This window comes from Spermophilus citellus (assembly GCF_964194105.1).
Source record: "Spermophilus citellus genome assembly, chromosome: 2".
Lineage (NCBI taxonomy): Eukaryota > Metazoa > Chordata > Mammalia > Rodentia > Sciuridae > Spermophilus > Spermophilus citellus.
The window spans coordinates 210,835,450-210,863,066 of NC_138183.1; the positions used below are offsets into that span (position 1 = coordinate 210,835,450).

Sequence of the window (27,617 nt, forward strand, 5' to 3'; positions counted from 1 at the left end):
TGCAAGGAATTAGACATGATCCCAGACCAACAGCCAACTAACCTTGATTTTAAGACAGTCCAGCTTCTGCAGTGTTCAAGCATTTTCCAGGGAACTGATGTTTTAGGCCAGCAGCTTCATGAATTTGAATAAGAGAGAGAGAAAAAAAGAAGTTCATTATTATTTTCAGAAACCTCAATGCAACTGAAGTTTAGCTTGCCTTTCAGTTATCACTACTATAGGCTTCAGACCACAAGGGTGACTGTCACCAGAAGGAATCACAGATATTTTCCTATCACCTTACACTTGTTGATATCTCAAGATATCATTTATGCTCATTACTACTTCAAAATTTGGGCAGTGATAAGTTCTTGTCATTGCATCTGTTAAGAAAGAAGCACAAATATTACTAAAGCACACATTTCAATAATACATTTTATAATTATATTATAGTATATTTGATTTCCTTTTTAATCTTAGGTTTTATTTGATATATTTGAAAACATTACTCTGAGAAGGTGTCTACATAGTCTTCACTAGATTGTTAAAGGGGTTTTTGGCATAAAACTAATTAAGAACCCCTGAGTCATCTTGAAGATGAATCATTTGGACAGAATTTAAAGACTACTCCAAAAATGGCTTTGGGGCATGGGCTGTCTTATCCTCACAATATGAGTCTCAGAGGCCACATCTAAGGTGGGGGTGAAGTAGCTTAATTAACAATGAGCTTAATTAAGAGCTCTCCAGGGGCCAAAGGAGGATGGTGGCTTTACCATTTCCTGTTTCCTGTGGTCTCCAAGGGTCTTTAGGGTAGGTTGCTACAGGTGGGAAGCCTGACCCCTAAGGCTGACCTGGTCTCTGGGTCAGGACTGCTGAGAAGACCCAGAAGGTACCAAAGGATGGTAAGAAACCTGGCAAAGGATGGGTCAGTGACCTCCCAGATGCTCAGAAGGACAAGGAGAGGGAGGGTATGAGTGTTAGCACATGAGGCAGAGAGACTTCAGCTGCTAAGAAAGGAAGGGCAGAGAGCTGGGGCTGGGCTCCTGGGACCAAGGCTTCTGAATATTTGCTATGTTTCAAGTCATTTGCTGGAGACCGGGGGTTCAGCCCGGGGCATGCAGAGATGCCAGTGAGGGGGGAAGACAGAGATCAACCCACAGTGAGGTTTGTGGCTGGTTGGTCCTGAGAACAAGAACGTAAGCTCCATGCAGGGACTCTGTCTCTTCACTTCACCTAGCTCAGTGCCTGGAACATAGTTCTGGGTACTTTGTACTGATGAGGAGGCTGAATCTCTAAGAGGGAGCCCACTGTGTTGGTCCTGATCCCAGGTGACATTAGACCCCTCAGACTGAAGTTCTGAGAGGTCAGGTGTCCGGTCATCTAGTGTGTGGCGAGTGACACTCATGATGCTCAGGACTGTCCTTTCAGGTGGTTTATGTCTGAAGAGACCATGTGCTGGGAGTGGTCTGGAGACTAGGCATTCTGAGCCCTGCCTTGCTGTCTCCTCAGATCTGTGGTCTTAGGGAGAGTTCTAACTTGGAGCTGAGTTCCTAGAACAATAGTTGGATCCCTGAGGTCCCGCTTTTTCTGCTCTTGGAAAAGCCCCAGGGGAAGGTGGGGTGGGGAGGGGTGTGGTCCTTCTTGTGTTCCTCACCTCCGCCCCCTGTTTGTTCTCCAGACAAGGGTTTCTGTGTGGGGCTCTAGAGGGCAGAAGGCTTCCTGTAGAGGGAGGGAGAAGGAAGGGGAGACTAGGGCATAGAGTGGGGGTATGTTCAGATTTTGGGCATCACCAGGCTCCCCCAGATGTCACTTTAAAGGGTCTGGAACAGTCCTGGGTCTAGAATATCCTGAAAATTCTCTGGTACCTCTCAATGGTGGCCAGGGGAGGTAAATGGCTTTAGCACTACACCAAGGAGCAGGGGAGCTTCCTCTTTACAGATAATGAACAGAAGAGCTGTGACCTCCAGGAAGCCCACCTAGGAGCTGGCCCTGAGGTCAGGCCTTCATTGTCCTCCCTATCCTGTCTCTAAAAGGAAGCCGAAGCCCTCAACTCCTTGGCCATGTCTTCCTGGGAAAGGCGGCTCCATCGGGCCAAGTGTGCGCCATCTTGTAAGTGGCACCCTCCCTGTAGTCTACAGGCTGTTTGTGACAGGTTCCTGACCCATGAGAAATTTTGAGGGCAGGAAGGGTCTTCTCTCTGGCCTCCTGTGACCTCTTTTCCTCACTCAGGTCTCTCTACACCTTCCCCATTGGCCTCCAACGCCACTCTGCTTTTTCTTCCTACCTGAGGAGAGTTGCATCCCAGGGCCCTGGGGCTCCCCTCACACCGTCTGACTCCAGTGAAATTGGGCTTCTTTTTCAGTGACTGGTCTTCTCTCCCCTTCATTCTGTTTCTGTGCCTTCTTTCTACTTCCAGTGGCACTGCTCTTCACTATGTCCTGTTTTCTGTGTCCTCTCCTCTCACCTGTCCTGTGTCTATGGTCCCTCCCCTCGCCTGTCTCATGCCTGGGCCTGCCCCCATCACCTGTTCCGTGTCTGTGGCCTATCCTCCCACATCATGACTGCTTCCTTCACTGCACTGTTCTACTTTGCTTCCTCTTCACCTGTGGCCTTCTCACTACAAGCTTCCCATAAAAGGGCCTCTCCCCGACTCCTGGCCTCTGCCCCTGCCCTGTGGAGCACTGAGGAAGAATACTACCTGAGGATCTTCCAGGCAGTCTCTCCCTGCTCACTCCTCATGCTCCATTTTCTCAGTTTTGCTCCCTTGCCTGCCCGCCAGGATTTCAGCTTAGGGAATTGAAGGCCTGACAGCCTCGGGGCCTCTTGGTGCATACTAAAGGCAGAGCCTCTGCCACCCCAGCTGGCCTGCCTGCTAGGGAGTGGGCAGGGCTACAGTCTGAGGTATCCCTCAAGGGCCCCATTCAGGCCAGCTAAGAAATATTGGGGCTGCCTGGGATGAGGACCTGATGCCCAGCACAAGAAAGTGTGTATCACTGGGTTCTGCCCATCTTGGCTCCATTGGGAGGTGACTCTGTGTCTCCTTTGCAGATTTGTTCTCCTGCTTTAATGGGGGCGAGTGTGTGCACCCAGCCTTCTGTGAGTGTAGACGCTTCAATGCCAGTGGACCACGCTGCCAGATGGGTGAGTCTGGGCTGTACCCTTAACCCCTGGGGGTAGGTGCTGAGGCCTGCTGGGCTGAGGGGAGCTCACCAGCCTCCAGCCTGATGCCCAGCACAGCGGTGCAGAGAAGCTCTCTTTCCCTGCCTCAGTGTACAATGCCGGCCCTGAGAGGGATAGTATTTGCCGGGCGTGGGGGCAGCACCATGTGGAGACATTTGACGGCCTCTACTACTACCTCTCTGGGAAGGGCAGCTACACGCTGGTGGGGCGCCATGAACCTGAGGGGCAGAGCTTCTCCATCCAGGTGAGGTCTCCCCTGCCCTGTCTGTCCAGAAAGTTCTACCAGTCCCTGGTGGGTGGGGAAACCTGGGCTCTGCTTGTGTTGGAGAACTGGCACCCTCCTGTCCCCATCATGGCCAGCTGCAGCCCAGGGAGTCTGCACCTAGAAGGGGACATGGCTCCACAGTTCTTGCTCGCCTACTGAGTCTCATCTGTCCCCTGACTATTCATTCATTTACTGAAATATTTGAGTGCTCCTGGACTCTTTTCTGGGTACAAGGTTTAGGGGTGGAAGGCCCTGAGAACAAGGACTTTCTTGTTCTTGGAAAAAACAGACATGAAATGAAGTGAATCACTTCAAATACAACTGGGCACCAGACGGGACATTTAAGTTGGGATCTGAAGAAAGAATTAGAGTTAGCAAAAGGGAGAGCAGTGGGAGTGGGGATGGATAAGAAGACATTCTAGGCAAAGGAAATTCTGGGTATTAAGGGCCTCAGATAAAGTGTATGGTGCCTCAGAAGAGATGTTGGAGGTCTCAGATGACTCCATTTAGTCACTAACTCTAAAGAGACTAACCAGATGTGCTGCCTTTCCAAGCTGGTAGAGGAGCCCCTCTCTGGGTTAACATGACCTTGCTATTGCACATCTCTTACAAGGACTGCTTCTGGGTTTCATCCTCTACCAAATACTTCCTAAGCTAGGAGCCATGTTTTTTGTTTGGTTTTTCCAGTGTCTGCATTAGTGTTCAGTAAAATCTTGTCAAATATATGAACATACGTGTGAAAGGCACTATTTTGCAGAGTTGATTTCCTTGCCACCCATATGTTGAGTGAGGAGTCACCTCCAGGCCAATACACCTGCCTGGAGAAAAATCTACCTGGGAACCTGCTCTGCCTGAGGGCACCTTGGTCTTTAGGGATAAAGGGTTGGAGGTTTGGGGAGATCCTAGCACTCAATGTCACCCCTCTGCCATCTGGGTATGATCCTCCTGCCTCAGAAATAGTGTACCAAAAGGCTGCCCTGGAGGCCATGTGCAGGATGGGCTGGGTGGTGACCAATTCTCCCCTCTCTGCCTTGGGGTATCACGCATCAGAGTTTTTCATGACTGTCATTTCATGATGGATATGTTACAATTACTTAGATTAATGGGGTGCCACACATTGATGGATTGTGAAACAACTTAATGAGTTACACCTAGCATTTACAAAAGAGAAAGAAAATGTAAGAATGCATTAACCATTAATGTGGATAGTAATTTTAAACTTTGTTTTACTTATATATATGTATGTCTTACTCTGGGTTATGGTAAAAAATGCTTAGAAAACTGTTAATTAGAACTTGGGTGGCTTTCATAGTTCCCATTTTTTAGTAGAAGGAGCTTGAGCCTTTTTAACCACATCTAACAGTCATCTAATGGAAGGTTGGTTCCTGGGAAGGGTTTCTGCACATGGCAGGAAGACACTGTCACACCTTTTCCCTAAGCTCTGGGAACCCTACCCTACCCAGTGGGTTTATGGATTCTGAAGGGAACAGAGAAAAGGTATGTGTGACTAACAGCATCAGAGTGATGTGTATGCCTGTGTGTGCAGGGGAGCTGTCTCTGCGTGCCAGGGGTATGGGGAGGCAAGTGCAGTGTGCTTATGGCGTGTGCACGGAAAGTGTCCTGTGAGTATATATATGGGTGTGTGTGACTGTGTTTTGTATGCGTGTGGAATGGTGTGAATACATAATCAGCCTTCAATCTGATGGGACAACCTGGGAAGATAAATAAAACTGTCCACAAACAGGGAGATGGTACAATGGTCTGAAGTGGGCCCTGGAATCCAATCCATGCAGACCTGGTTTAGAATCCTGTCTCTACTATTTGCAAACTGTGTGTTCAACCTTAATAACTCCACCTTTAAAATGCAGATAATCATAGCTCCAACCTCCCTGTGGTGCTGTGGGGACTAGGAGAGGTCATAGAGGAAAGGTGCTTGGCCCACAGGGGTAGGCAATCAGACCACATTAGCAGAAGCTCAACAAGGAGTGCCACTCGGGGCCAGGACTGTAGCAGGAGCCTGTGAACTGGTCTTTGAACCCTCCAATCAGGTGCACAATGACCCACAGTGTGGCTCCGCCCCCTACACCTGCTCAAGGTCTGTCAGCCTCTTCCTTGCGGGTGAGCAAGAGATCCATCTGGCCAAGGAAGTCACCCATGGAGGCGTGAGGTAACTATGACTCTTCCACTCTGAGCCATCCTCCATCCCTATACTGGGAAGGGGACCATCTGCCCTTCTCAAGCCTAAAGGAAATTATTTTCAGGGGACAAAGAGCACTTTCCACCATCAGGGCAGAAGCTTGTTGTTGGATCAACTGGGTTTCAGTAAGGTTGGAAGGAAGTTGAATCTTTCATGGTTTTCTGCAACCCCTAGACTCGGTGGGTTTCCAGACGGCAAATTTTCACAAGATGGCAGAATTTTCTAGAGATTTGGGTTTACTACTATAAACATACTTAATTTTTTTCTTTTATAATTTGATGGAACTCTCCCCAAATGAATCACACAGTTTCTGCCTCCTCTGAGCAGACTACACCCATTTTCACACTTTTCTGATGATGCAAGGTCATTTTGAATGTTGGTTATCTTGCTAGGCCATCAGGGATGCCCCGGGACCACCTGAGGGGTGAAGACTCTGCTCTTATACTAAATTGCCCCAGACTGTGGTTCTGTCTCAATTCTTTCTTACTTCCCTTGCTGTCCAATGTCACTTCAGGTTGCTGCCAGAGGGGCTCTTCCTATTTTGACTTTTGCCCCATCTGTATCTCTTGCTTCAGATCTGGAAACTGGGTACCCAAATTTTATGAGGCTGAAAATAAGACTAAGACCCTAAGCTTTCTGCTGTAAATATTGGACTGACATTTAGATCTTTTCACTGGTTAGGCACTACTTTTGTTTCTCTTTTCTGATTTCCAGCTGGAGTGAAAATTGGCAAATTCTAGATTGGCTAGGGTCCCTGTACCAGTAAAACTGGGAAAGTGATCAGGAGTGCTAAAGCTCTATGTCTTTTCTTGGTCTCTCAGTTTTCTCCCTCTCTTGGCTTCTAGACTTATCACTATGTTTTTGCTCCCCATTAAAATAAATAAACAAATAAATAAAGTAGAAGTCCAATTTATATCTGCTTTCCTATCTGGGAGAAAGGAGGTGGCAAATTCAATCTCTCTAAGATTTATCCTTGCCAGGAAAATTGCAATATTGAAAATGCTTTTGCCAGGTATGTTGGTGCATGCCTGCAATCTTGGCAGCTTGAGAGGAGAGGCTAAGGCAGGAAGATCTCAAGTTTGAGGCCAGTCTCAGTAACTTAGTGCAACTGTGTATAAAAATTTTAAAAAGGAAATTAAAGGAATGTCATTCAATTGTAGCATGCCCTCAGGTTCAATCCTGAATACCAGAACAGAGAGAGAGAGAGAGAGAGAGAGAGAGAGAGAGAGAGAGAGAGCCCTCTGAAAAGTAAAATGCCTCTTCCAGGCACATGGGAATTCAGGGGAGAGATATTGTGGGGGCTTCAGATCATGGAGTAGGGGATGGCTGGTCCTTTGGTTAAGGGATAGGGTCGTAGAGATATGTGGACTCCCTGAAGCTCTGTGCTATGCTCTTCAGGGTCCCACTGCCACTTGTGATGGGGAACGTGCGTCTGCAGAGGCTTGCTGGCTATGTCATTGTGCGGTACCAGTCAGCCTTCACACTGGCCTGGGATGGCGCCTCAGCTGTCTACATCAAGATGAGCCCAGAGTTCCTGGGCTGGACCCAGGGGCTGTGTGGAAACAACAATGCTGACCCCCAGGATGACCTGATGACCAGCTATGGTGAGGTGCAGGGCATGTGATTTCTGAAAGGCTTTGGTGAGAATGGAGACTGGGTCTGGCTGGGAGGGCCTGGAGGGGACCTGGGGTCATGGTCATAGTGTTAAGGACCCAGTGGGAGGCCAGGGACCTCTTGCTAAATGTGTGGCCTTAGGCATGTTCTCAATACTCTGACCTCAGTTTCTTCATTTATAAAATAGTCATGATAAGAATTCCTACTCAGGTTATGTGCAGATCTAATGAACACTTTCCAGGTGGCAGAGAGAGGAGCCGGGGAACAGGGGCCTCGAAAATGCCAGGAAGAGAAAGGGCCCAGTTAGACCTGAAGGTACCCATGGAGGGATGGGTAGGAAGTAAAAGTGAAGGTCTCAGGGTAAGTCATGGTGGCTCCAGCTGGGAAGGAAAGTGACTCCTTTTGAGCACTCACAATGTGCTAACCACTTGACTGCATCACCTCTAGTAGTCTTTGTAATAATATCACTGGGGAATTATTTCTCCTTTCTACACATGGGAAATCAGACTCAGTGAGGTGCAAGAACTTTTTCTCTGTTGGTTGCATGGTATATGCTACTCTGAGTTTGGAGCAGTAGGAAGCCACTACAGGGTCTTGAACATTTTGGGGGGTGGCAGGGGTAACTGGGGATTGAACTCAGGGGCACTCAACCACTGAGTCACATGTCCAGCCCTATTTTGTATTTTATTTAGAGACAGGGTCTTACTGAGTTGCTTAGCACCTTGCTTTTGCTGAGGCTGGCTTTGAATTCAAAATCCTCCTGCCTCAGCCTTCCTGGCCACTGGGATTACAGGCATGTGCCACTATGCCTGGCTGAACATTCTTGACTATTATAGATGAATAGCTTTTCTATGAGAATGGCTCAGCTGGGAAGTTCAGATTGAGACCACAGCTCAGGAGGCTGGTTCTTCAAAACTGCTTACCTATTCCATGGCACCTCAGAGCTCACTGCTCCTCCTACCTCTACCTTCCCTGATTATGTGACTTCTTCCCTACAGGAAAGCTGACAGATGATGTAGCTGAGTTTGTGCACAGCTGGCAGGAGCTTCTCCCCAACCACCCTCCAGGGCCCACAACCTCCTCGCTTCCTCGCCCACCATGCCTGCAGCAGACCCCAGGAGCCATGAAGGTCTGGGCCCTAAGGAGAGTCCCCCCACCTCAGTGCCAAGCTGTAGTGGGTTTCCTGTCAAGTTCTTAGAAAGCCATTGGCCGCCGGGACCCAGGCAACTGTTGCCATTCCTTCTCATCTCCACACTCCACCTCCTCCTCTTCTCCCTCCAGATGAAGTCAGGGTTCACTAGGGGCTGGTGAAGTGAGGGCTATGTGTAGCTCTTCCAGCTTCCAGCCCTAGTTCCTGGCCCTTACTTCATTCAGGGTGTGTATGAGCGTTGTGAGGCGCTGCTACGGCCCCCCTTTGATGTCTGCCATGCCTACGTCAGTCCTCTGCCCTTTGCAGCCAGCTGTACCAGTGATCTCTGCCAGTGAGTGGGAACCAGGAGTTGTGTGGTGTTGGGTTGTGGGGAACTCCTTCCAGTATTTGGGGTGAGGGCTCTGAATGTGGGCCACTGATAATCCCAGATATGCTTCTTAAAGCTCTGGAATTCTCATCTGCCTAGGTGGGGCAGAGCTTCCCCCATTAAACTGAGGCTCCAAGATGGGGTCTGATCCCTTCAGGGTCACACAGCAAGTCAGTGGCAATGCTGGACTGGAATCCAAGTTTCTGCCTTCAGTCTAGGGATTTGTATGCCTAGATGCCTCCTCAGCTCCCTTTCAAACTGAGGGGGAGGAGGGGTACCCCGAAGCCCTGGTAGTCTCTACAAGGTGCTTTGGGACTGATGGCAGGTTAGACCTTGTTCCCATGTGACCTTCAATTTCCTTGCACAGATCAGGAAGCGACGAAGCCACCTGGTGCAGAGCACTGGCTGAATATGCTCGGGCATGTGCACAGGCTGGGTGGCCCCTGCAGGGTTGGAGGACCCAGCTCTGGCAATGCAGTAGGTGCAGCCTGGTGGTGGGCAGGGAGGGCTTCAGACAAGCTCTGATGTGGGCTTTGGGTGACATCTTCAGTCCTTGGCTAAATGCTCTGTCCTGCTCAGAACCATAGTCATCAGAGCTTTTAGCCCTAAGGTTCCAACTGCATGTGATGGGAAAACTGAGGTTCAGAGTCAGGGACAGAGGACTGGCCTGTGAGATGAGGCTGGTCTGAAAGCCTCCCAGGCCCTTGCCAATTTCCTGGGCACACAGTGCTTTTTTTGGGACTAGAGAATCGGGACAAGCAAAAGCTTTGCACTCCCATCCTGGGCCCTGGAGTGAGCATGGGTCCTGGCAGAGCCAACAGGCCACTGCTCCCTTCCTCCCAAGCCGTGCACTGCAAAGAGAAGGCCTTTACCTACAATGAGTGCATTGCCTGCTGCCCTGCCTCCTGCCAGTCCCGGACGTCCTGTGTGGACAGCGAGATTGCCTGTGTGGATGGCTGCTACTGCCCCAATGGTATGCTGGCGGAGGTCGAATTGGGATGTGGCAGCAACTTTCTGACCTAGGACAGAAACAGTGGTTCAGAGATGGCCTGTTTGTGGAATGAATGAATAAAAGAAGAAAGGAGCAAACAACTAATAAGTGAATGTCTTAAGAGATGTGGGTGGAACTGTGGCCTCTTCAGACAATCATCTGATTTTATTGGGATATTTAACTTAATTGAGACTGAGCTTTTTAAGGTGTGTAGATGAGGATAAGTCATTCATTCATTCACACATGTATTTGTTTAAACAGCTATCCATATACAGTTACTTTATTTTGTTTTTTATGATGTATAAATTTGCATCACATTTGTAGGGTACAATTCACTTAGCTAGGCAGAGGGTTGAGATAAAAAAAAAGCTGTAGGCATTGACTTTAGGGATCAGGATCTGGTTTCAGGGATAAGACACACATCTGACTCTAGTCTAAGGTATGATGTGGTAAAAACCAGCTTGGGGTTCAAACAAGGAGAGAGAGAGGGGGGTGGAATTCATGGGAGAGGAGGTGAGGGAAGGTTATCTGGAGAAGGTGGTACCTAGACTGGTTCCAGATGCATAATAGGCCTTTGAAAGGTGGTGAGGAGAAGCTAGTTAGTGTGCAGGTTGGGGGTGGTCCTCTGAGCAGTGGGATTATTACCCAGAAGAAATTCATGTCTGGTCTGAGCTTAGGATTTAGAGGAGATGGTTTGAAAGTGGGCTCAGAAGTGAACACATCTGTGTAAGGGATCTTTATTGCAGGCCCTGGGAAACTATAAATGGCTCATGAACAAGGGCAGAGGTGACTTAAGCAGGCCTTTGTTGTTGCCCTAGGGCTGATCTTCGAGGATGGGGGCTGCGTGGCACCAGCTGAGTGTCCCTGTGAGTTCCATGGGACTCTGTACCCACCTGGCTCTATGGTGAAGGAAGATTGTAATACCTGGTCTGTATCCACTGCCTAGAGGGAGGGGCCTGAGGTGGCTGGGGCTTTCTGTCAGGGCTGCCCATCTGAGGTCTGTCAGTGCTGATGACACAGGGGCATTCACTCAGCTTCTGTGAATCTTAGGGGATCTCACTAGATCCAATCCATAGCAGGTAATTCTCTACCACTCATTTTAGATATGGGAAGATGGAGGACTGGGAGCAGGAGATCTGTGGCCCTTGCAGTCTCCCAGCAGCTATCCCAATCCTGGAGAGGTAACCTTTGCTCCCTGGTCTCTGTGTTTCAGCACGTGCACTGCTGGCAAGTGGGTGTGCAGTACTGCTGTCTGTCCAGGTACATTAGACCCTCACCTTGGACTCTTCCCCCTTCTACTAGTATCACAGATTTTGGGGCAGGGATGTTCCAGGGGCCAGGCCTTCTGGGAACCACTCAGTTCCCCTTGCTTCCTCAGAGCTGCTTTGCCTGACCAGGGAATTGCTCCACCCCTGTCAGAACGGTGTTATGTGGAGTCCTATATATAAAAGGGCCTTCCTGAGTTTGTGAGACTGAGACTGGTCCCCAAGCTCAGGGCCAGGTCCCCCTCAAAGGGAGTTCCCCAGGTAGAGCTGTGTCTGTCTTAAGATAGCTTTCTGAGGGCAGGTCTGGGTCTGTCCCTGATCAGGACTCTCAAGTAGAAAGCTTCTTACTCTGCCTGATTCTGGAAGATAGAGTTCTGCCTTCAAGCTTGTGGCCTGCAAGACAGAGACAATCCCTTTGGGGTAGCTCCCTTGGTCAGTGGCCTTTCTCTTCCTCAGCTGAGTGCTCAGTGACTGGTGACATCCACTTCACCACCTTTGACGGCCGGAGGTACACTTTCCCTGCCACGTGTCAATATATCCTGGCCAAGAGCCGCTCCTCGGGCACCTTCACAGTGACATTACAGAACGCCCCATGTGGCCTGGTAAGTCTAGGGTGCCCAGGCTTAATCTTCTAGCTACTCCTGTCCACTAACCCTAGGGAGAGTAGGATTTAGGGGAGGCCCCCAGGTCTTTCCATGGCCCCCTGTCTGTTGCCTCTTTTCTCTGAGCAGAGCCAGGGTAGGGGACTGGGTTTTGGCTCTAGCATCTCTATTGGCTGAGAGTCATTTCCCTTTCCTGGTCCTTGGTGTTGTAATGAAATTTATAAATTGTATCTAATTCCACTTCATCTTCTCTGCTTCAGTGAATTGTATCTTCAACATTTCCATCATCCAATCATTCATTCATTCATTCATTCACACTGAACAGCAAACATTACTGGTGTCAGAGGTAGTGCTGGGTTTTGGAGACTGGGATGAGTTAGACATGGCTCTGTCCTCCTAGGCCTTACAGTTTGGTGTGTGAAGATGAGGGGCCCCATAACCCACTATGTTACAGCAGCTATGAGAACATAGGGTGGTCTCTATGGAACAACTTTTCATTATTTTTGTTTTACCTGGCATTAGTGACAGGGGGTAAAGTGGAACAGGAAAGGTTTTCTGGAGGAGGTGACCTATGAACATAACTGAAAAAATGGCCAACTTGAATGTCTGGGGAAGGTGGGTTAACCTTTTTGTGGTGACTACATTGTCCCTCAGCTGAGTGCGCTGAGCCAACCCTGAGAGTTCTAGTCTGGGCTTTGCTCAAGCTCTTCTCTGCACAATAGGGCAGGGACTTATACTTAGAGCCAGGGCAGCTGTCCCATCCTGCCTCCCTGTTGGCCTTGCTCCAGCCTCCACCCTAAAGGGCCTCCCTGCTCAGAGCAGATGTCAGCTGGATGTGCTCCTCCCTATCCCTGGAGACAAAGGCTGGTCTGGGGATGAGGTAGAGGCCAGGCTTTCTTCCTCTTTGGGCCCAAGCAACTGCTCCCTTCTTCCTACTAGAGAATGCCCCAGCTTGCCCTTGGCTACTGTGTTCCTGGGAGATGGCTTGTCCTCAAAGGTAGGGTCACTCCTTTGCATCCTGCAGGAAGCAAAAGAGGGAAGGCAAATAGACCTCCGGGGTTCCTCCCCTTCATGGAGCTCTGGTCTTAGAACATCTGAGGGCTGGGGGTCCCTTACTCATCCCCCTGTCAGCTAAACGTGAGTTCATATTCATATTCCAACTCTACTCTATTACCACATGGATCATTCTAGCTCCTTCTCTTCCATATCTGGAAATAGTCACCTCAACAGTGGAAAACCTGACTTTTACCATCCACCATCCATTACATATTTATTCAATTCCTGTGTGTGTGTGTGTGTGTGTGTGTGTGTGTGTGTGAGAGAGAGAGAGAGAGAGAGAGAGAGAGAGAGAGAGAGATATTATCAGAATAATTAACCTATACCTCCAAGGAAAATTACTTGATCAACTAGACTACAGTGATTAGGCACAATGCATTTTGCTTTTAGTCTTATCAACTTATTTGCAAAGTTTCTTAGGTCAATGTCTTTCCTCCCATCTCCTTTAGTGAGGTTATTTTATATTTGTAGTATAGTTCAATTCTTTGGGCACTGCTTCCATCCTTGGATCTTCCAACCTCCTACATGATTTTTAAAAATATGTATGTATTAGTTTTCATTCTTTGTGTTATAAAGTTCTGTTGGTTTTAATAAGTGCAGCCTTCCAAGAATTACATACACTCAAAAAAAATCTGAAGCCAACAAGAGAGGACCAACCAAATATTGTTGTAACTCGCTTTTGAAGACTGGAGACATTAAGTGATTTCTTTAAGGTTTTAAAGCTTTCAGTAGCATTAGGATTTGAATCTGAGACTTTGACTAACGGGTATAGGCTTTCTTCTCATACAACTGACGTATACTTACGGGTCCAGAGGATGAGTGAACTGGAAAAAGATGATGTTTTAAATACAATAACTTTGAGTTGTTTCGGGTATTTTGTGTCCTCCAGGGCAGGAACTTGGGAGGATGGTTATGGATTTTTGTACAATGTTTTTCTGAAAAGTTTTAAACCCTGATCATTTCTTCATTCCACTGCATTTGATTATGCTACTCCATTACACTTTTTCTATCATACTTAGAATAAAATTTCCAAATATTACAAGGCTCTATCTAAGCTGTCCCAGCCCACCACTTGACCCTCATCTTGAACCACTTTGCCCAGTGGGTTCTGGTGCCTCAAGTCTTCCTGTGTTGGGCTTTTGTGTAGGCTCAATACAGGATATTTCCTTCCTCTCCTTGTCTCTTTGTCCAACTAGCTTCTATGCATCCTGTAAAACTCAGCTCAAATGTCATATTTTTTTGTTTCAATTTTCTGACCTGCAAAATGATGTTGCTAGTAATACTAACCTGATTTGATTGCTGTGAGAATTAGGTGAGATATAGAGATTAGAACAGCATCTGAACATAGAAACTCCATATTAAAGTTAGCTGTTATTATATCATAATGATTCTATAGAATTAAGGTTTATTACTGTCTTGATTATTTTACATTATTATTGTCATTCCCTAGGATGGTTTTTCCTATTTCCACAGACAAAATCTGGTCCCTTCCTAAGCTTTTCTAACACTTTAACCCTACTTGCAGTACTAATCAAATTTGTAATTACTTATTTAATGTCTGGGTCCTACAGACATTAAATAATCTCCTTGAGGACAGAGAATATATTTTTCTTGCTCATCACTTTCCTACAAAACTTGGTATAAGTATAGCATGCACATGGAAGGCACTCAAGAAATGTTTCAATGAATGATTGCATGGATGTCTTCCTATGGAAGGGAGGTGTGAATGGTCCCAAAGTATACTATCCATTTTGGAGATGGAAAACTGAGGCCTAGAGAATATTAGCTCATTTTTTCCTGCCTGAAATGGAGTGCAGGATGTGACACATGGGAAAAGCTATATATAAATGCCCATAAAAGAATGAAGCTGAAAGTTTGGGATTGTGGTCAGGTCTGGGCCAGTATTTCCAAGGTTAGAGTTTGGGTTATCTATGTATCATCTCTGTTCATGTTTTTAGGCAACCTGAGAGCTACAATTTTTATTACCCTAGATCTTCTACTGACTCTTCCAATTTAAGCATCTGTTTGATAATTCCCCAGATGAAGGCATTTGGTTAGATGATCCCAGATATTCTTTGGGGTTGTTTCTACTCTGAGGAGCCTGCCCCTCAAACTGGACTGGATCTCTGTCCCTGTAAGGCCCTGTTGGGCCAGCAGGGCAAAGAGACCAAACCATTGGCCCTTCTTTCTCTTCAGAACCAGGATGGAGCCTGTGTCCAGTCAGTGTCAGTGATTCTGCACCAGGACCCTCGGAGGCAGGTGACACTGACCCAGGCAGGAGATGTCCTTCTCTTTGACCAGTACAAGATCACCCCACCCTACACAGATGGTATGGCTTAGAATGGTCAAAAGAGCTATTTGGGAACTGTCTATTCAGGCCTCTTTTTCCAGGCTCCTCCAGCCAAAGGAATTGCCAGATAGGGGTGAACTCACATTCTAGTGCCATGGGGATCAGCTAGGGGATACTTTTGTTCCAGAAATGCTGGCTCCTAACATGTGTCTTTGTCCTCACCTCAACATGACAGTGTTCTTCATAGAAGTATGATGGTTTCTCATGAATGGGGCTCTTTCCCATCCTTATACTTAGTATTCACAAGGGACTTATGCAGAGATTGCAGGGAGCTTACAGGGAACACATTTAATGGAAGAGGCAAAACTATTAGCTAAAACATAGAACAATAGACTTTTTTTTTTTTTTTAGGAAAAAAGAAAGGGAGGGAGGAATGGAGGGTGGGAGGCTGGTTGGCCAGCCAAAGAATAGCTATTCAAGATGAAGAAGAGTGGGGACTCACTGGGTGTAAAAGAACCACAGATACACAAGTCATGAAAGATGTAAAAGCTGTTACAATTGAATCTAAATTTTTAATTTGCTACAATTGAATCTGTAATTTATATTGTAGGCTTCCTGATGACCACTCTGGAGAGAATTGGTGGTTACAGAATTCTCCTTGTGCTCAAGGAGGAAACATACTAGTTCCTTAGGAGAGCAAATTTGTAACTGTTAGTACCAGAAGGCTAAAATAAAAATTTCAGCTCAGGCTGCCTGGTTATCCCATGGTCCTCATTTCATCATTAAACAGGTTTTCTTCAGGGGACCCCCAAACCAACCCTGTGGCTGGGGGGTCTGCAGCCTGGACTGGACACAGGTACAGGAGTGGGCAGTGGGTGCGGGACTCAATGGCCAGACTTCCTATATCCCCTTTCCGGTTCCATGTCCAGATGCCTTTGAGATCCGCAAGCTGTCCTCTGTGTTCTTGCGGGTGAGGACCAACGTGGGCGTGCGAGTGCTCTACGACCCGGAAGGGCTGCGGCTGTACCTGCAGGTGGACCAGAGATGGGTCGAGGACACCGTGGGCCTCTGTGGCACCTTCAATGGCAACACGCAAGATGACTTCCTGTATGTGCCCCTGCCCCGGAACCGGAAGGCAAAGGGGAGACGGGTTTTTTGCGGGAAAGTATCACGGGACACGGCCTAGAAGTGTCTCCTGTGGGCCCTCGCTGTGCCTCATGTGCAGCCTTAACTATTCTTCTATATTTAAATTGAAGTAGGTTCTTTAAAGCACTAGTTCCAAAAAAAAAAAAAAAAAAAAGCACTAGTTCCCAGCCTTCTGTGCGCAGAACAGTCGTTTGGGGAGCTCCTTTAAATACAGATTCCTGGGCCCCGCTTCTCATGAATGTGACAAAAGGTGGGGCCCAAGAATCTCATTTTTGATAAGCACCACTGAGATTCTAGTACCTGAGATCTATGAACCGTACCTTGAGAAATACTGTTTTTGTAGGGAAGTTTTAAAATTGGGGGAACTTCAGACTGGATTTGATTTGGCTCATGATTTTAACTGACTGTAACTTCATTTAGGTGAGTGCAAGCCCCCAGTAAGGCAAGGACACCAACATTCCAGGAGGCTCATATAACCAATATGCCTTTCCTACCTTATGCTTTTGAAGGCTTTTGAATTTGTACCCCACGAATCTTCCCGAATTCAGCTGTTTTGCACAACCTAACAGAATTGAAAGAAAGACTCTTGGAGCTTGGGAATGGACAGGAACAGGACTTTGAGAAAGGAGAACAAAGGAGAGATCTTGGAGCTGAAGGTCTTGGCCTTTGGACAATGCAGAAGGAAACATGAGAGGCATTCTTTAGCTGAGAATGAGAAGTCAGGTTTTCTGTAGAAAACAAGAACAAGAAAAAACTGAGAGCTTTTAATGCATGTACATATAAAAATGTAGCTTTGTTCTCTGTCTTGCCTGGTAGGGATGATGTTAGGGAAGCTGGCCAGGTGGTGGGAGCAGACCTTGGTTTAGCATGTGGGTTGCTTGCCACCCTCCCATATGTAATTTCTGGGTGGGAGTACTATTTTATATAACAGGCGTGCTTTTACTGCCCTGAAGCAATAATGTGGGCATGGTGGGTGCCAGGCATCAGTGCAGACTATGACCTCTCTCTACTCTGCCACCTACACTAGAGTTTGGTGACTCTTGGAGTCTGGTTGTCAGGAAAGCATGCTTGTCACCCTTTCTTCCTTCACGCTCCTTGCTTGACTATTTCTTACCTAGAGAGCCAAAGGCAGAGCCAAGGTATTTTCAGGAAGGAAAGGGAGAGAAAGTCGTAACCTGGTGAGGTTTGGTGCTCTTCATGATGTTCTTATTTCTCTTTTTGACATGAAGATCTTGTGTGGGTGTAGAAGGCAGGCAATATGTGGTCCTAAATTCATTTTCAGATTCTTTTGAATCTTAATGTGTTGCATTTATGTGCATGTGCCCATGTGCCCTTCCATTGTATGTTTGAATGTGGCTGTGTACATTGCCTGGGCTACTTGTGTGTCTGACATATTTTTGTGCTATGTGTGTGTGTATGTGTATGTTAGGGGTGCATGCAAGTGGTTTGTATGGGCTTGTGACACATTTAGGTGAATACATGTATGCCTCTGAGTGTGTGCTCATGCTTAGACTATGGCTATGTGTGTATATAGGAGCAAATGGGTGAATCTGTATGTGCCCCTGAGTCCATATGGGCAAGTATGTGAATATGGCTGTATATGGCTACAGGTCCCCTGTTGGTGTGCCTGAAAGCACCCCACAACTCTTTGGCAATTCTTGGAAAACACTATCTGCCTGCTCTCCACTGGTCTCTGGCTCCCCACTGGACCCCTGTGATGTGCATCTGCAAGCCGGTGAGGTGGGGGCAGAGGGAGGTCATAGAGTTGAGGGTGGGACTGCTTTGAGAGAAATGAGATGGGAACTCTGGACATAAGGATGTTGGTCATATTCATAGGAGTAATAAAAACAGAAGGAGCCACGGGAACAGGACAGGAAAGAGGTGAGGGCTGGGTAGACAGGAAGCCTCATATTCTACCACTGTCATGTATATACATATTCACACTGAGTAAAAGCTAAAGTCCTCAGTGGTTCCCCTAGGCCCTCTCTGCCCATGCCCTTATCTCACTGACTTCCACTCTACCCTGGCTGCCTTGACCTCCTTGCTGTTCTTCCTATGCAGTCAGATCTGTCCTCTTCCCAGCCTTTGTACTCATGGTGGCTTCTGCCTGCCGTGTTCTTCCCTCAGACAGCCACATGCTCTTTGAAAAGACTCATCTATTTGCTCAAATGTCATCCTCTCACTAGGGCCTTCCTGACTACTTGAATTAAGATTTACTGGCACTTCTGTCCCACCTCACACTTCCTGTCCTCCTCCTTGCTTTCTCTTACTTTTTAGATTCTTTAGTATTTAGTATAATTTAGTATTTAATTATTTACTATCTCCTTTAACTATCTCCTCCTCCATAAGGGCAGGGACTTCTGTTACTTTCGTTCACTCCTGTGTCTCCCTCTACCAAATGGATTCGTGCCTGGCACAAGGTAGAATCATGACATGAGTGCATGCATACACATATACACTCACAGTCATTTCTACCCATGTCCAAGGCCAGCCACTTATTCACACTCAGACTTACTAAGACACACCAACACACTCCCAGCCAGCCATGCACTGAGGCATCTGCCTCCATCTCCACTGTACAAATACACACATGCACATATAGACAAACATACACACACACAACCCCCAGTCCCCTCAGCTGTGGCCAGGGAGGTAGAGGCTGAGTCCTGGGGCATCAGGCAAACCAGACCCCTGACCACCTGTCCTCTGTCCCCAGCCTCCTATGCAGTGCAGTCCTGCAGCGTGCTCATGGGGGAGCTATTTGCACCCTGCTCTGCCTACCTGAGCCCCGTGCCCTACTTCGAGCAGTGCCGCCGGGATGCCTGCCGCTGTGGGCAGCCATGCCTATGTGCCACACTGGCCCACTATGCCCATCTGTGCCAGCGCCATGGACTGCCAGTTAATTTCCGTGCCAACCTGCCAGCCTGCGGTGAGTGTGCTGATGTGGTGTGGGCTGAAGGAGCCTGGACTCCAGTCCTGGATGTTCAGCCCCCTAGACTCTCCATTGGGTTTTATCTCCTGCTCCGGAGTCTGACTTTGCCTCTCATGGCCAGCTTTTCCTATACTTTCCATCTCTGTCGGGGGCTTCTGTCCCCTGGTCACCTGGTCTTGATACTGGGGCGATGTCACTCAGAATTGCTTCTCTTACCCTCACCTCAGTTCATCTCCAAGAACTGTCAGTCCAGCCAGTCCCAAGCTCACCCACTTTTGCCACCTCCACTGCCACTGCCCTAGTCAGAACTACCTTCTCACTGTAGCAGAATGAGCTTTCTAAAGAGCACTGGCTTAGAGGCCCTCAAGTTTTGGTGCACACATGGCTTAATAGCCACCCCATCTGAACTATGCCCTCCTTCCTCTTCTTAGTCATCTCTGTGCCCTCATTCTCAACACAGTGCCCAGCTCTCATGAGCTCTTAGTAAAGTTTTGGAATAAATGGAAAAGACACTATAATGGAATTCAGGAGATGTGAGTTCTATTCTAGCCTTGCAGGTAATGTGCTGTATTCCTATGCAAGACCCTGTACCTCTCTGAACCAAAGTTTTCCAGAGGTGATTGGACAGAGTCAGTGGCTTATGACTCTGGCTGCATATTAGAACATCATAGGACATTTCTTTTTTAATTGCACACATCTAGGGCACATCTGGTATCAACTAAGATAGCATATCTGACACTGGGGTAGAGACATTAGCATTTTTTTAAAAGAGAGAGAGAAGAGAGAGAGAGAGAGAATTTTTAAATATATTTTCAGCGGATACAACATCTTTATTTTATTTTTATGTGGTGCTGAGGATTGAACTTGAAAGTGTATGCCAGGTGAGCGTGTTACTGCTTGAGCCACATCCCCAGCCCAGAGACATTAGCATTTTTAAAGAGGTCCCTACATGCCTTTAATGTCCAGCTTAGATTGAGAACAATTGAGCTTGACAGTCTCAGTAGGTCTATTGCCCCTGACACTGTGGGAGGCTCCTCTGGAGTGGGACCATAGCCAGATGAGGAGAGAGTGGCCCTGAGTCTTAGGAGCACAGTTGATCTTTATAGCTTTGGAAGTAAGAGTGGAGGTGCATGTGCATGCACACACCCATGGGATTCATAGGCTAGATTCGGGGCCATCAGGAGTGGTCACTTCCCCTCTTCACCCAATATCACTATCTATGAGCAGTGTCCTGCAGGGAAAAGGAAATGCCAGTGGTAGACAAGGCCCACTGCCTACTTTACTAGAAAGACAGTGGGACTCTGGAGCCAGACCTGGGTTCAAATCCCAATTCTGACTTTGATCTGCTTGTACCTTGGGCAAGTGTCTAAACATCTCTGGGTCTCAGTTCTTCACATCAGGATGACACCCCACCATTCTACACTGTTACGGGGATGAGAAAGACAAACCATGATTCCCCTTCCCACTGCAGCACTATCCTGTAAGGCCACCAAGGAGTACAGCCCCTGTGTGGCCCCATGTGGACAAACCTGTCAAGACCTGGCCAGCCCTGAGGCCTGTGGACCTGATGGTGATAGTGATTTTAGCAAGAATGACTGTGTAGAGGGATGCACCTGTCCACCAGACACCTATCTGGATGCCCAAGCAGACCTCTGTGTCCCCAGGTAAGTGAGCCAGCTTGACCTGTGAATCAGGTCAGAGAGAGGTTGGGATCTCCAGAGCCTCTAAGATGGGGACCCTGATTGGATATCTCCTGTCCCTGTCTTATCTCATGTTCAGGCAGATCTTGGTGGGTAAAGTGGTGGGGGGCCCTCTCCTCTTGGTCCTCTCCTTGGCTCTGGCTCTTCAGGCCACTCGCTCTGTCTTTCCCACGGAGCAGAACAACCCATGGAGCCTCCCTTTCCTCCTTTCTTCTTCCACAAGTATTTATTACATCCTACTGTGTTCCACACATTTCTAGGCTCTGGAAATTCAGTAATGAACAAAATAGTCTTTCCCTCATGGAGCTCACACTCCAGGGGAGTGAAACTAAACCAACAGAACCTCAAGGCCCCAATGGTAAAAAGTCCTACAGAGTTAGGGCAAAGAGTTCTGTACTCTTACCTACATGTGGTGAGGTCTGAGTGGAGACCTGAGGGAAGTGAGGGAAAGGCTTCAGGGGAGGGGAGGTCTGTGCTCAGCTCAAGGAGGATTCCCAGTGCAACTGGAGGGCAAAGTGGAAGAGAGTGGTAGGAGGTGACTCCACACGATCCTGGGGCACTTGTCAAGGCTACACTGTCAGTCCAGCCAGTCCCAAGCTCAATATGAGGTATGTGGGTCCTGTCAAGGCTGTTGGTGCTCCCTAGCTTCTGCTTCTCCATCTAGAAAATAGTATAATAATTAATTTCAGTGGGGGGAAGTATTGGAGAGAAGCCTCTGTAGGGGAGAAATAGGAACAACTCAGGTTTTCAAGCTACAGAATCCTCTGTTGAGTTTTGTATGTGTGCCCTGCCCCTATCCCGTGACCATGAGTGTTGCCAACAGAAGGAGTCTCTGTGTTATATAGGGAGAAAGTAGTTGAGAGGCACTGGTGTTGGATGAGTTCAGGCATCCCTTCCAAGTATCCCTTCCAACCCTGACCTGCATGTGCCAAATTGGCAGGTGCTCTGGTGTTGTGTGATGAGATACAAAGCCTTTGCCCTCAGACAAGTCAGAAGAGTCAAGACAGCATGAGAATTCCTACCTGCCAAAATCCCCGTGAGGAGTTGATAACACAATGTATGTGGAAGGTCTGATTCAGTGTCCTCAGCCAAGCATCAGTACATAACAAGTGTGGCATGGCACTGACCAGTCAGAACAGATGCTGGGTGCAACTGATCAGAACAGCTGCAGCAGGATGCAGGCCCTGTGCAGCGCCTGCCCATAGGGGCAGGCGCTCTGGGAAGCAGGGGCTCTGGGAACAGGGGCTCTGTTCTTACCATTTCTCCCTTCCTCAGTCCAAGTGAGGCTAGTTGTGGGAATGGACAGAGACCAGTAGGGCTGTCCTTATCTAAGCTTGATGGATGGCCTGAATGTGGCACCCAACCCTGACCTCTGTTGGTGGTGCCAGATTAGCTTTCCCACTTCCTAGAAGTGTGACACATCACAGTAAATGTCATTACTTCTTTCTGTATCCTCATGTCCCTGGCTGTCTGAGGGTGGGCCCTCTGTCCTTGGAAGTCCCTCCAGCTTGTGAGTCCACTTACATTTCCCTCTTCTTGGTTTTTATAGGAACCAGTGCTCCTGCCACTTTCAAGGCATGGATTATCCCCCTGGAAAGAGTGACATCCCATCCCTGGGCCACTGGTGAGCTCCCTGGGTAACAGCCTCATTGTCCTCTCTCTAAACTAAAGCTGCTAATGGAAGACAATGCAATTGAAGGGAGCCTTCCTTAAAGTGGCACCCAACTACCCCCTCTGTATGGGGACAGGGGGACAGTGAGTGGGGATGTCTGTCTTATCCCTGAAGCAATCTGAGTGAAGTACTATGGGGTATGTGGGTCCTGCAGCGACCAGGTCAGCTAACACCAGTGCCCCACTTCTCTCTCTGCAGCCACTGCAAAGATGGAGTCATGAGCTGTGATAGCAGAGCCCCAGGTGAGGGTGGTTGGAAGGACTGGAACACTCTGGGGGCTCCTCTTGGGAGTGGGGTATGGAGAAGAAAGTGGGGGATGTGGAGTGCTGATAGGGACATGGGAGCCCATCTCAGCTTTTGCTCTACACCAAACTTATATATTCTTTGCCCTCTTGGCATCCTGAAACCCTGCCCTAGCCCCACCCTAAACCTCTGGAGTATCAGTGCAGTTTCTCAAACTCCTTACATCCTGGATTTTCTTGGTCTAAGCTGTCAAATATCTACTTAGTCTAGCTCTGCCCTCCCCAGCACTGAACCTTGGGTCATAGAGATGGGGAGGACACCTTAGGCCTTTGAGACTCTCCCAGGAAACAGATATTGGGGTGGATAGAACATTTGGTCGGTCAGCCTGTGAGGGGCTTAGAGGTGGGGGGGGCATGGGGCCTGGAGCACTTAGGGAGAGCCTCTTAGGGTGGAGGAGCCCACTAAGAATAAAGATTAGCAAAGAGAGAGAATAATCATGTGGCAGGCAGTTAAGAGCTGAGCCTCTAGGCTTAGATGGCCTAGGTTCAAATCCTGATCAGAATTCACTAGCTGTGCATCCCTGGGCAACTCACTTCACCTTCCCAAGCCTTCATTTCTGCTTTTGTAGATAATTCAGATTCCTACATCCTTCCCATGTTTTATGTATATTCCTGAAAATGATTTTCTTTTGATCATTTCTGGCTTCAGATTTCTGCCTGTTTGGGACATTGCTATTCCTTTTTTCCATCTCCATCCCAGCCTGAGCATGGGCCTCAGTGGCCTTTTATTGATTTCCCTAAAAGGGTCACTCATACAAAGTGCAGGTGAGGGCCTGGGGATGTAGCTCAGTGACCAAGTAACTTACCTAGCATGTGCCAAGCTCTGGGTTCAATCCCCAATACTACAAAACTAAACAAAAAAATTAAAGTACAAGTGTATATGGCAGACTTTATGGAAGGCTTATGGAGAGAGGATTGTTTTATGTCACAGAAACAAGTGACAGGAAGTTGACTGTCCCTATTGTTCCATCCTTTGGCCACCCCACCATGAAGTTTGGTTATCTTCTTTCTGACCCCTCTCCTGGTCCCCCTTGAGCCCTTTCTTTCATTTGTGATGCCCTTTTAAAACACAATAGCTTCACTCCCTTATATGAGAAAAGGGGGATAATAATACCTTGCAAAGTGGTTGCAGGGTTACATAAGATAATGCATGGGGAGTGCCTGGAACAGCACCTGGTATGGAGGACTTATTCAGTCATGGGTCCTAGTGATGGTTGTCTTGTAATATAATGGCATACATCCCTCCCTCCTCTGTAATGTATATGTGGGAACTCAAGCAATGCCCCAGGAGCAGCCTCCTCCAGATGCAGGTCCCAGGGCTCCAGGGTCATCCTGAAGCAATAGCCTACTTCCAAGCCCAAGAGCTGCAACACCCACCTCTTATCTTTCAGCTGCAGCCTGCCCAACAGGACAGGTCTTTGTGAACTGCAGTGATGTGCACACAGATCCTGAGCTGAGCAGAGAGAGGACGTGTGAGCAGCAGCTACTGAACCTGAGCAGGCCAGCCCATGGTCCCTGCCTGTCGGGCTGTGCCTGTCCCCATGGGTAGGGACTCCTGTTGCCATGGTCTCTCCTGCCTAAAAGCTGGCAGAGCCAGGGACCACAGATGTGTGGGGTGGAGGGGGGGGGTGGAAGGAAGGGAAGAACTATTTGAGGGCAACTATGATGCCAGTGGGCTGAGAAAGAAGAGGATCTTGGGGATCCAAACTGGGATGGGTTCTGCCCAGCTCTGCTTCTTAACCTTGAGTGAAGAAGGTGCCTGGCCTCCGAGGCTGTATTTCATCTGTAAAATGGGAATAATAATAATGCCTACAACCTTAACAGATAGATTAAGTGGAAGTACCAAAGAGGAAGCTCTGAGTTGGGTGTCTGGCATGCCCTTGTGACCCAATAGGTTGAAAACCATGCAAGAGGAAACCCATATATCAGCCCCCAACCTCTTTCCCTGCACAGTTCTGAGCAGCGTACTCAGGTAGAAGACTGGTTCCCCTGGAATCCTTGAAGAAAAATGAAAATAGTCTCCCTCCTCAATCTCCAAAATATTGCAATCAAAGTCATGTAAGAGTTGCAGGAGTTGAGTTATGAGGATGTACCTTCTGGGTGCTTTGTACACTGGGACCCAGCACCCAGCTCTGCCAGTGCTTAATCCTGGGTCTGGGCCAAAGAGACCACTGGGCATCCCATGACTTGTCAGCACTGGGCTGTGCTCTTCAGCCAATGAAGAGATTATTGGTCAACTGGTAGATCTGGTCAAGGCTTGGGAGCCAAGGAAAATGAGATGAAGATCAGGGCTTCTAGGCTGGGAAGGGGAGGAGATGGCCCGTTAGAATTTTACTGTTTGTTAAGAACACTTTAGTGTTACCTCCTTTGATATCAGAGCAACCGTAAGAGAAAAGAGGAGAGAATGTTTGTTCTCATTTTGCAGATGAAGAAACCGATGCAGGGGCAGGGGCAGTGCAAGTGGTCTGCTCAAGGAACCATGACTTACACCCAAGCTTCCTTACTCCAAACCCTACCTCTTGCTGACAGCATGCCAGCTGTATGAGGTCCAGGGTTTAGTTACCTACACAGAAGTCACAATGTGGGGCATGAGCCTACCTCTTCCCAGAATAGAGCTTCCACAAGAGAGCCTGCACAGAATCCTAGGTCATCCATGGCCATGTGGGTCCCAGACCTTGTGAGGAGTGTCTTTGTCACAGAAGGTCCTTTGGGGCACTGTTTTGTGTACACAAGTTCAGGAAAAGCTATGACTGAGGTCAGGAAAAGCTAGGGTTCTGGGGTCAAGAACAGGGGTAATCCCCCATTTACCTTGGTAACAGACCTCAAAGGCACGAGGGAGGAAACACTGGACTAGATCCTGGGAGGACTGAACTCTGGGCTTGGTCCTGCCAGTGATTTTATTGAGAGCTGTGTCAGATGGCCTATAAGGAACTGACGCACATTCCATAGGGGTTTACCAAAGGGGGATTATTACAATCTCATTAGTATGGGAAGGGCAGGCATTTCCCACTATCTTGAAATGCCCTATTGTTGGATAGAGCTCCCAAAGATGCCTCACTATCATCCTTACCAGCCCCTCTGAGCCCAAGGTCACCTCTGGGCCATCTGGTCACCATTCTGTCTCCATAGTGCAGCTAAGAATCTTTGGATGCTGTGCATTGCTCCAAAGAACACTGGAGCCATTGCAGGCATCTGAGGCCTGACCACTGCAGGAGTCAGAGCTGTTTGTGCTGCTCCACATTTATTTGTATCTGGGTACTTTACCAAAGGCCTGGGAGCCCCTAAGCAGTGAAGTATGGTGGTTATGAGCAGACTCTGGAGTTGAGCTTGAATCCTGGCTCTGCCACTTAATGAATGATTAGTTTGATACCCCAAGTGAGTCTCCTTTCCCTCTTCTGAAAAAATGGCACAGAGTAAATGCTCTATGTGAACCAATAGCTTTTTCTCTCCTCATCTGGTTTCATGCATTTGTAAATGCCCCCATAAATTAGTTGATCCTCTAAAAGGTGAGAGGATGTTCACTCTACAAGTTAAGGGCAACTTGAGCGCAGAGGCTGCAACCCTGAGTCACTCATACTCTTCCCTGTGGTGGGCACATAGGCACTCAGGTATGTAGGCATGTCTGCTAAGGACAAAGAGGGAGCAGTGTAAGGTGGGTGGCTATGAAGACCTTGCAGAAAGGGCCTGTGGGTGATGGTGAAAGGTGATATAAGCCAGCCTTGCTGTTGGTGGTTGATGCAATTATGAGGAAAAGAGCATCAGGGAAATAATATTTATTGTGTATTTACTTGGTGCTGGGCATTGCTCCCAGGCCTATAATTAAATTCTCAAAGTGACCTTGGGAGGAAGGTATCATTACCCACATTTTATGAATGACAAAACAGAGGCTTAGAAAGGTTAAGTGACTGGGTAAAATAGAGTGCTTTTTTTTTTCTGCTTCCTCCCATAACCACAATGGAATGTTGGTAATGGAATAAAAAAAGGTATAAACCTGCAGGAACAAAGAGAAAGAAGTGGAGATAACAGTAGCACAAGATCAGGCAATAGTTTTTGAAGGAGGAACATGGGTGGATGTGTAGACTGATCTTGCAAAGCAGAAGTTGACAGCTGATGCCTTCTGGGGAGAACGCTATGTTGAGAGCTTCAGAAGTTCAGCTGAAGGCATCTCAGAAAGGGGTGGTGGGATAAAGATGGGAGGATGAGTTGTAAGTCCAATAAGGAGCAGCTCAGTGATAGAGCACTTGCTTATATGGAAGGCCCTGGGCTCAGCGCGCGCGCGCACACACACACACACACACACACACACACACACACACAAATCTAGAGAAACAAAACCAGATATTTTTTATCATAGAGGCACCAAGGTAGGGGTGATGGAGAGTGGAAACAGGCAAAGTGAAAGCCACTTGTTTCCCAGCCCTCCTTCCCTAGCTTGGTTTCCCCAGATAGTGGCAGGGAGATTTTGCCTCCCATCTAGAGATGGGAAAGATTTCCACTCCAGAAACTTGGTTGTGCCACGAACAAAAAACAAGAAACAAAACTACAAAAACTAACATTTTAGATTTCCCCAACAAAACAGTAGGTCCCACTTAGTTGTTATGGAGCTTCTTTAGGTCATTATCACACAGTCTGGTTTCCTAAAACTGTGGAGCAAGCCTTGAAATCTGTAAGTGATAGTTCTCTAACTTGGTTCTTTTCAGAAGTTGTTCGGCACTTCTAGGTCTTTGCATTTCCATGTAAATTTAGAATCAGTTTGTCCATTTCTATTGCTATCCCTCAAAAAAAGTCTGTGGGATTTTGATTGAGATTGTGTTCTATCTATAAATTGTTTTGGGAAGAAAACATATTTTAATACCAGAGAGTTGTACAATCCACAAATGTGATATTATCTCCTCATTTATTGGGTCTT

General features: G+C 47.7%; 1 protein-coding gene across 1 annotated transcript in view; it reads left to right on the forward strand.

Annotated features, from left to right (window-relative positions):
• OTOG (otogelin) overlaps positions 1-27,617 on the forward strand; it is a gene marked incomplete at both ends in the record, with an annotated part of 80,563 nt that overhangs the window by 2,138 nt on the left and 50,808 nt on the right. The window contains 20 exons of the mRNA XM_081280376.1: positions 2,013-2,088; positions 3,028-3,120; positions 3,249-3,403; positions 5,473-5,591; positions 7,020-7,225; positions 8,234-8,364; positions 8,610-8,716; positions 9,120-9,229; positions 9,597-9,725; positions 10,562-10,670; positions 10,957-11,003; positions 11,465-11,610; positions 14,863-14,995; positions 15,886-16,063; positions 17,713-17,837; positions 18,819-19,031; positions 20,506-20,698; positions 22,284-22,358; positions 22,605-22,648; positions 24,100-24,253. Coding sequence (XP_081136502.1) covers positions 2,013-2,088; positions 3,028-3,120; positions 3,249-3,403; positions 5,473-5,591; positions 7,020-7,225; positions 8,234-8,364; positions 8,610-8,716; positions 9,120-9,229; positions 9,597-9,725; positions 10,562-10,670; positions 10,957-11,003; positions 11,465-11,610; positions 14,863-14,995; positions 15,886-16,063; positions 17,713-17,837; positions 18,819-19,031; positions 20,506-20,698; positions 22,284-22,358; positions 22,605-22,648; positions 24,100-24,253 — 2,543 coding nt within the window. The remainder of the gene's footprint in view (positions 1-2,012; positions 2,089-3,027; positions 3,121-3,248; positions 3,404-5,472; positions 5,592-7,019; positions 7,226-8,233; positions 8,365-8,609; positions 8,717-9,119; positions 9,230-9,596; positions 9,726-10,561; positions 10,671-10,956; positions 11,004-11,464; positions 11,611-14,862; positions 14,996-15,885; positions 16,064-17,712; positions 17,838-18,818; positions 19,032-20,505; positions 20,699-22,283; positions 22,359-22,604; positions 22,649-24,099; positions 24,254-27,617) is intronic.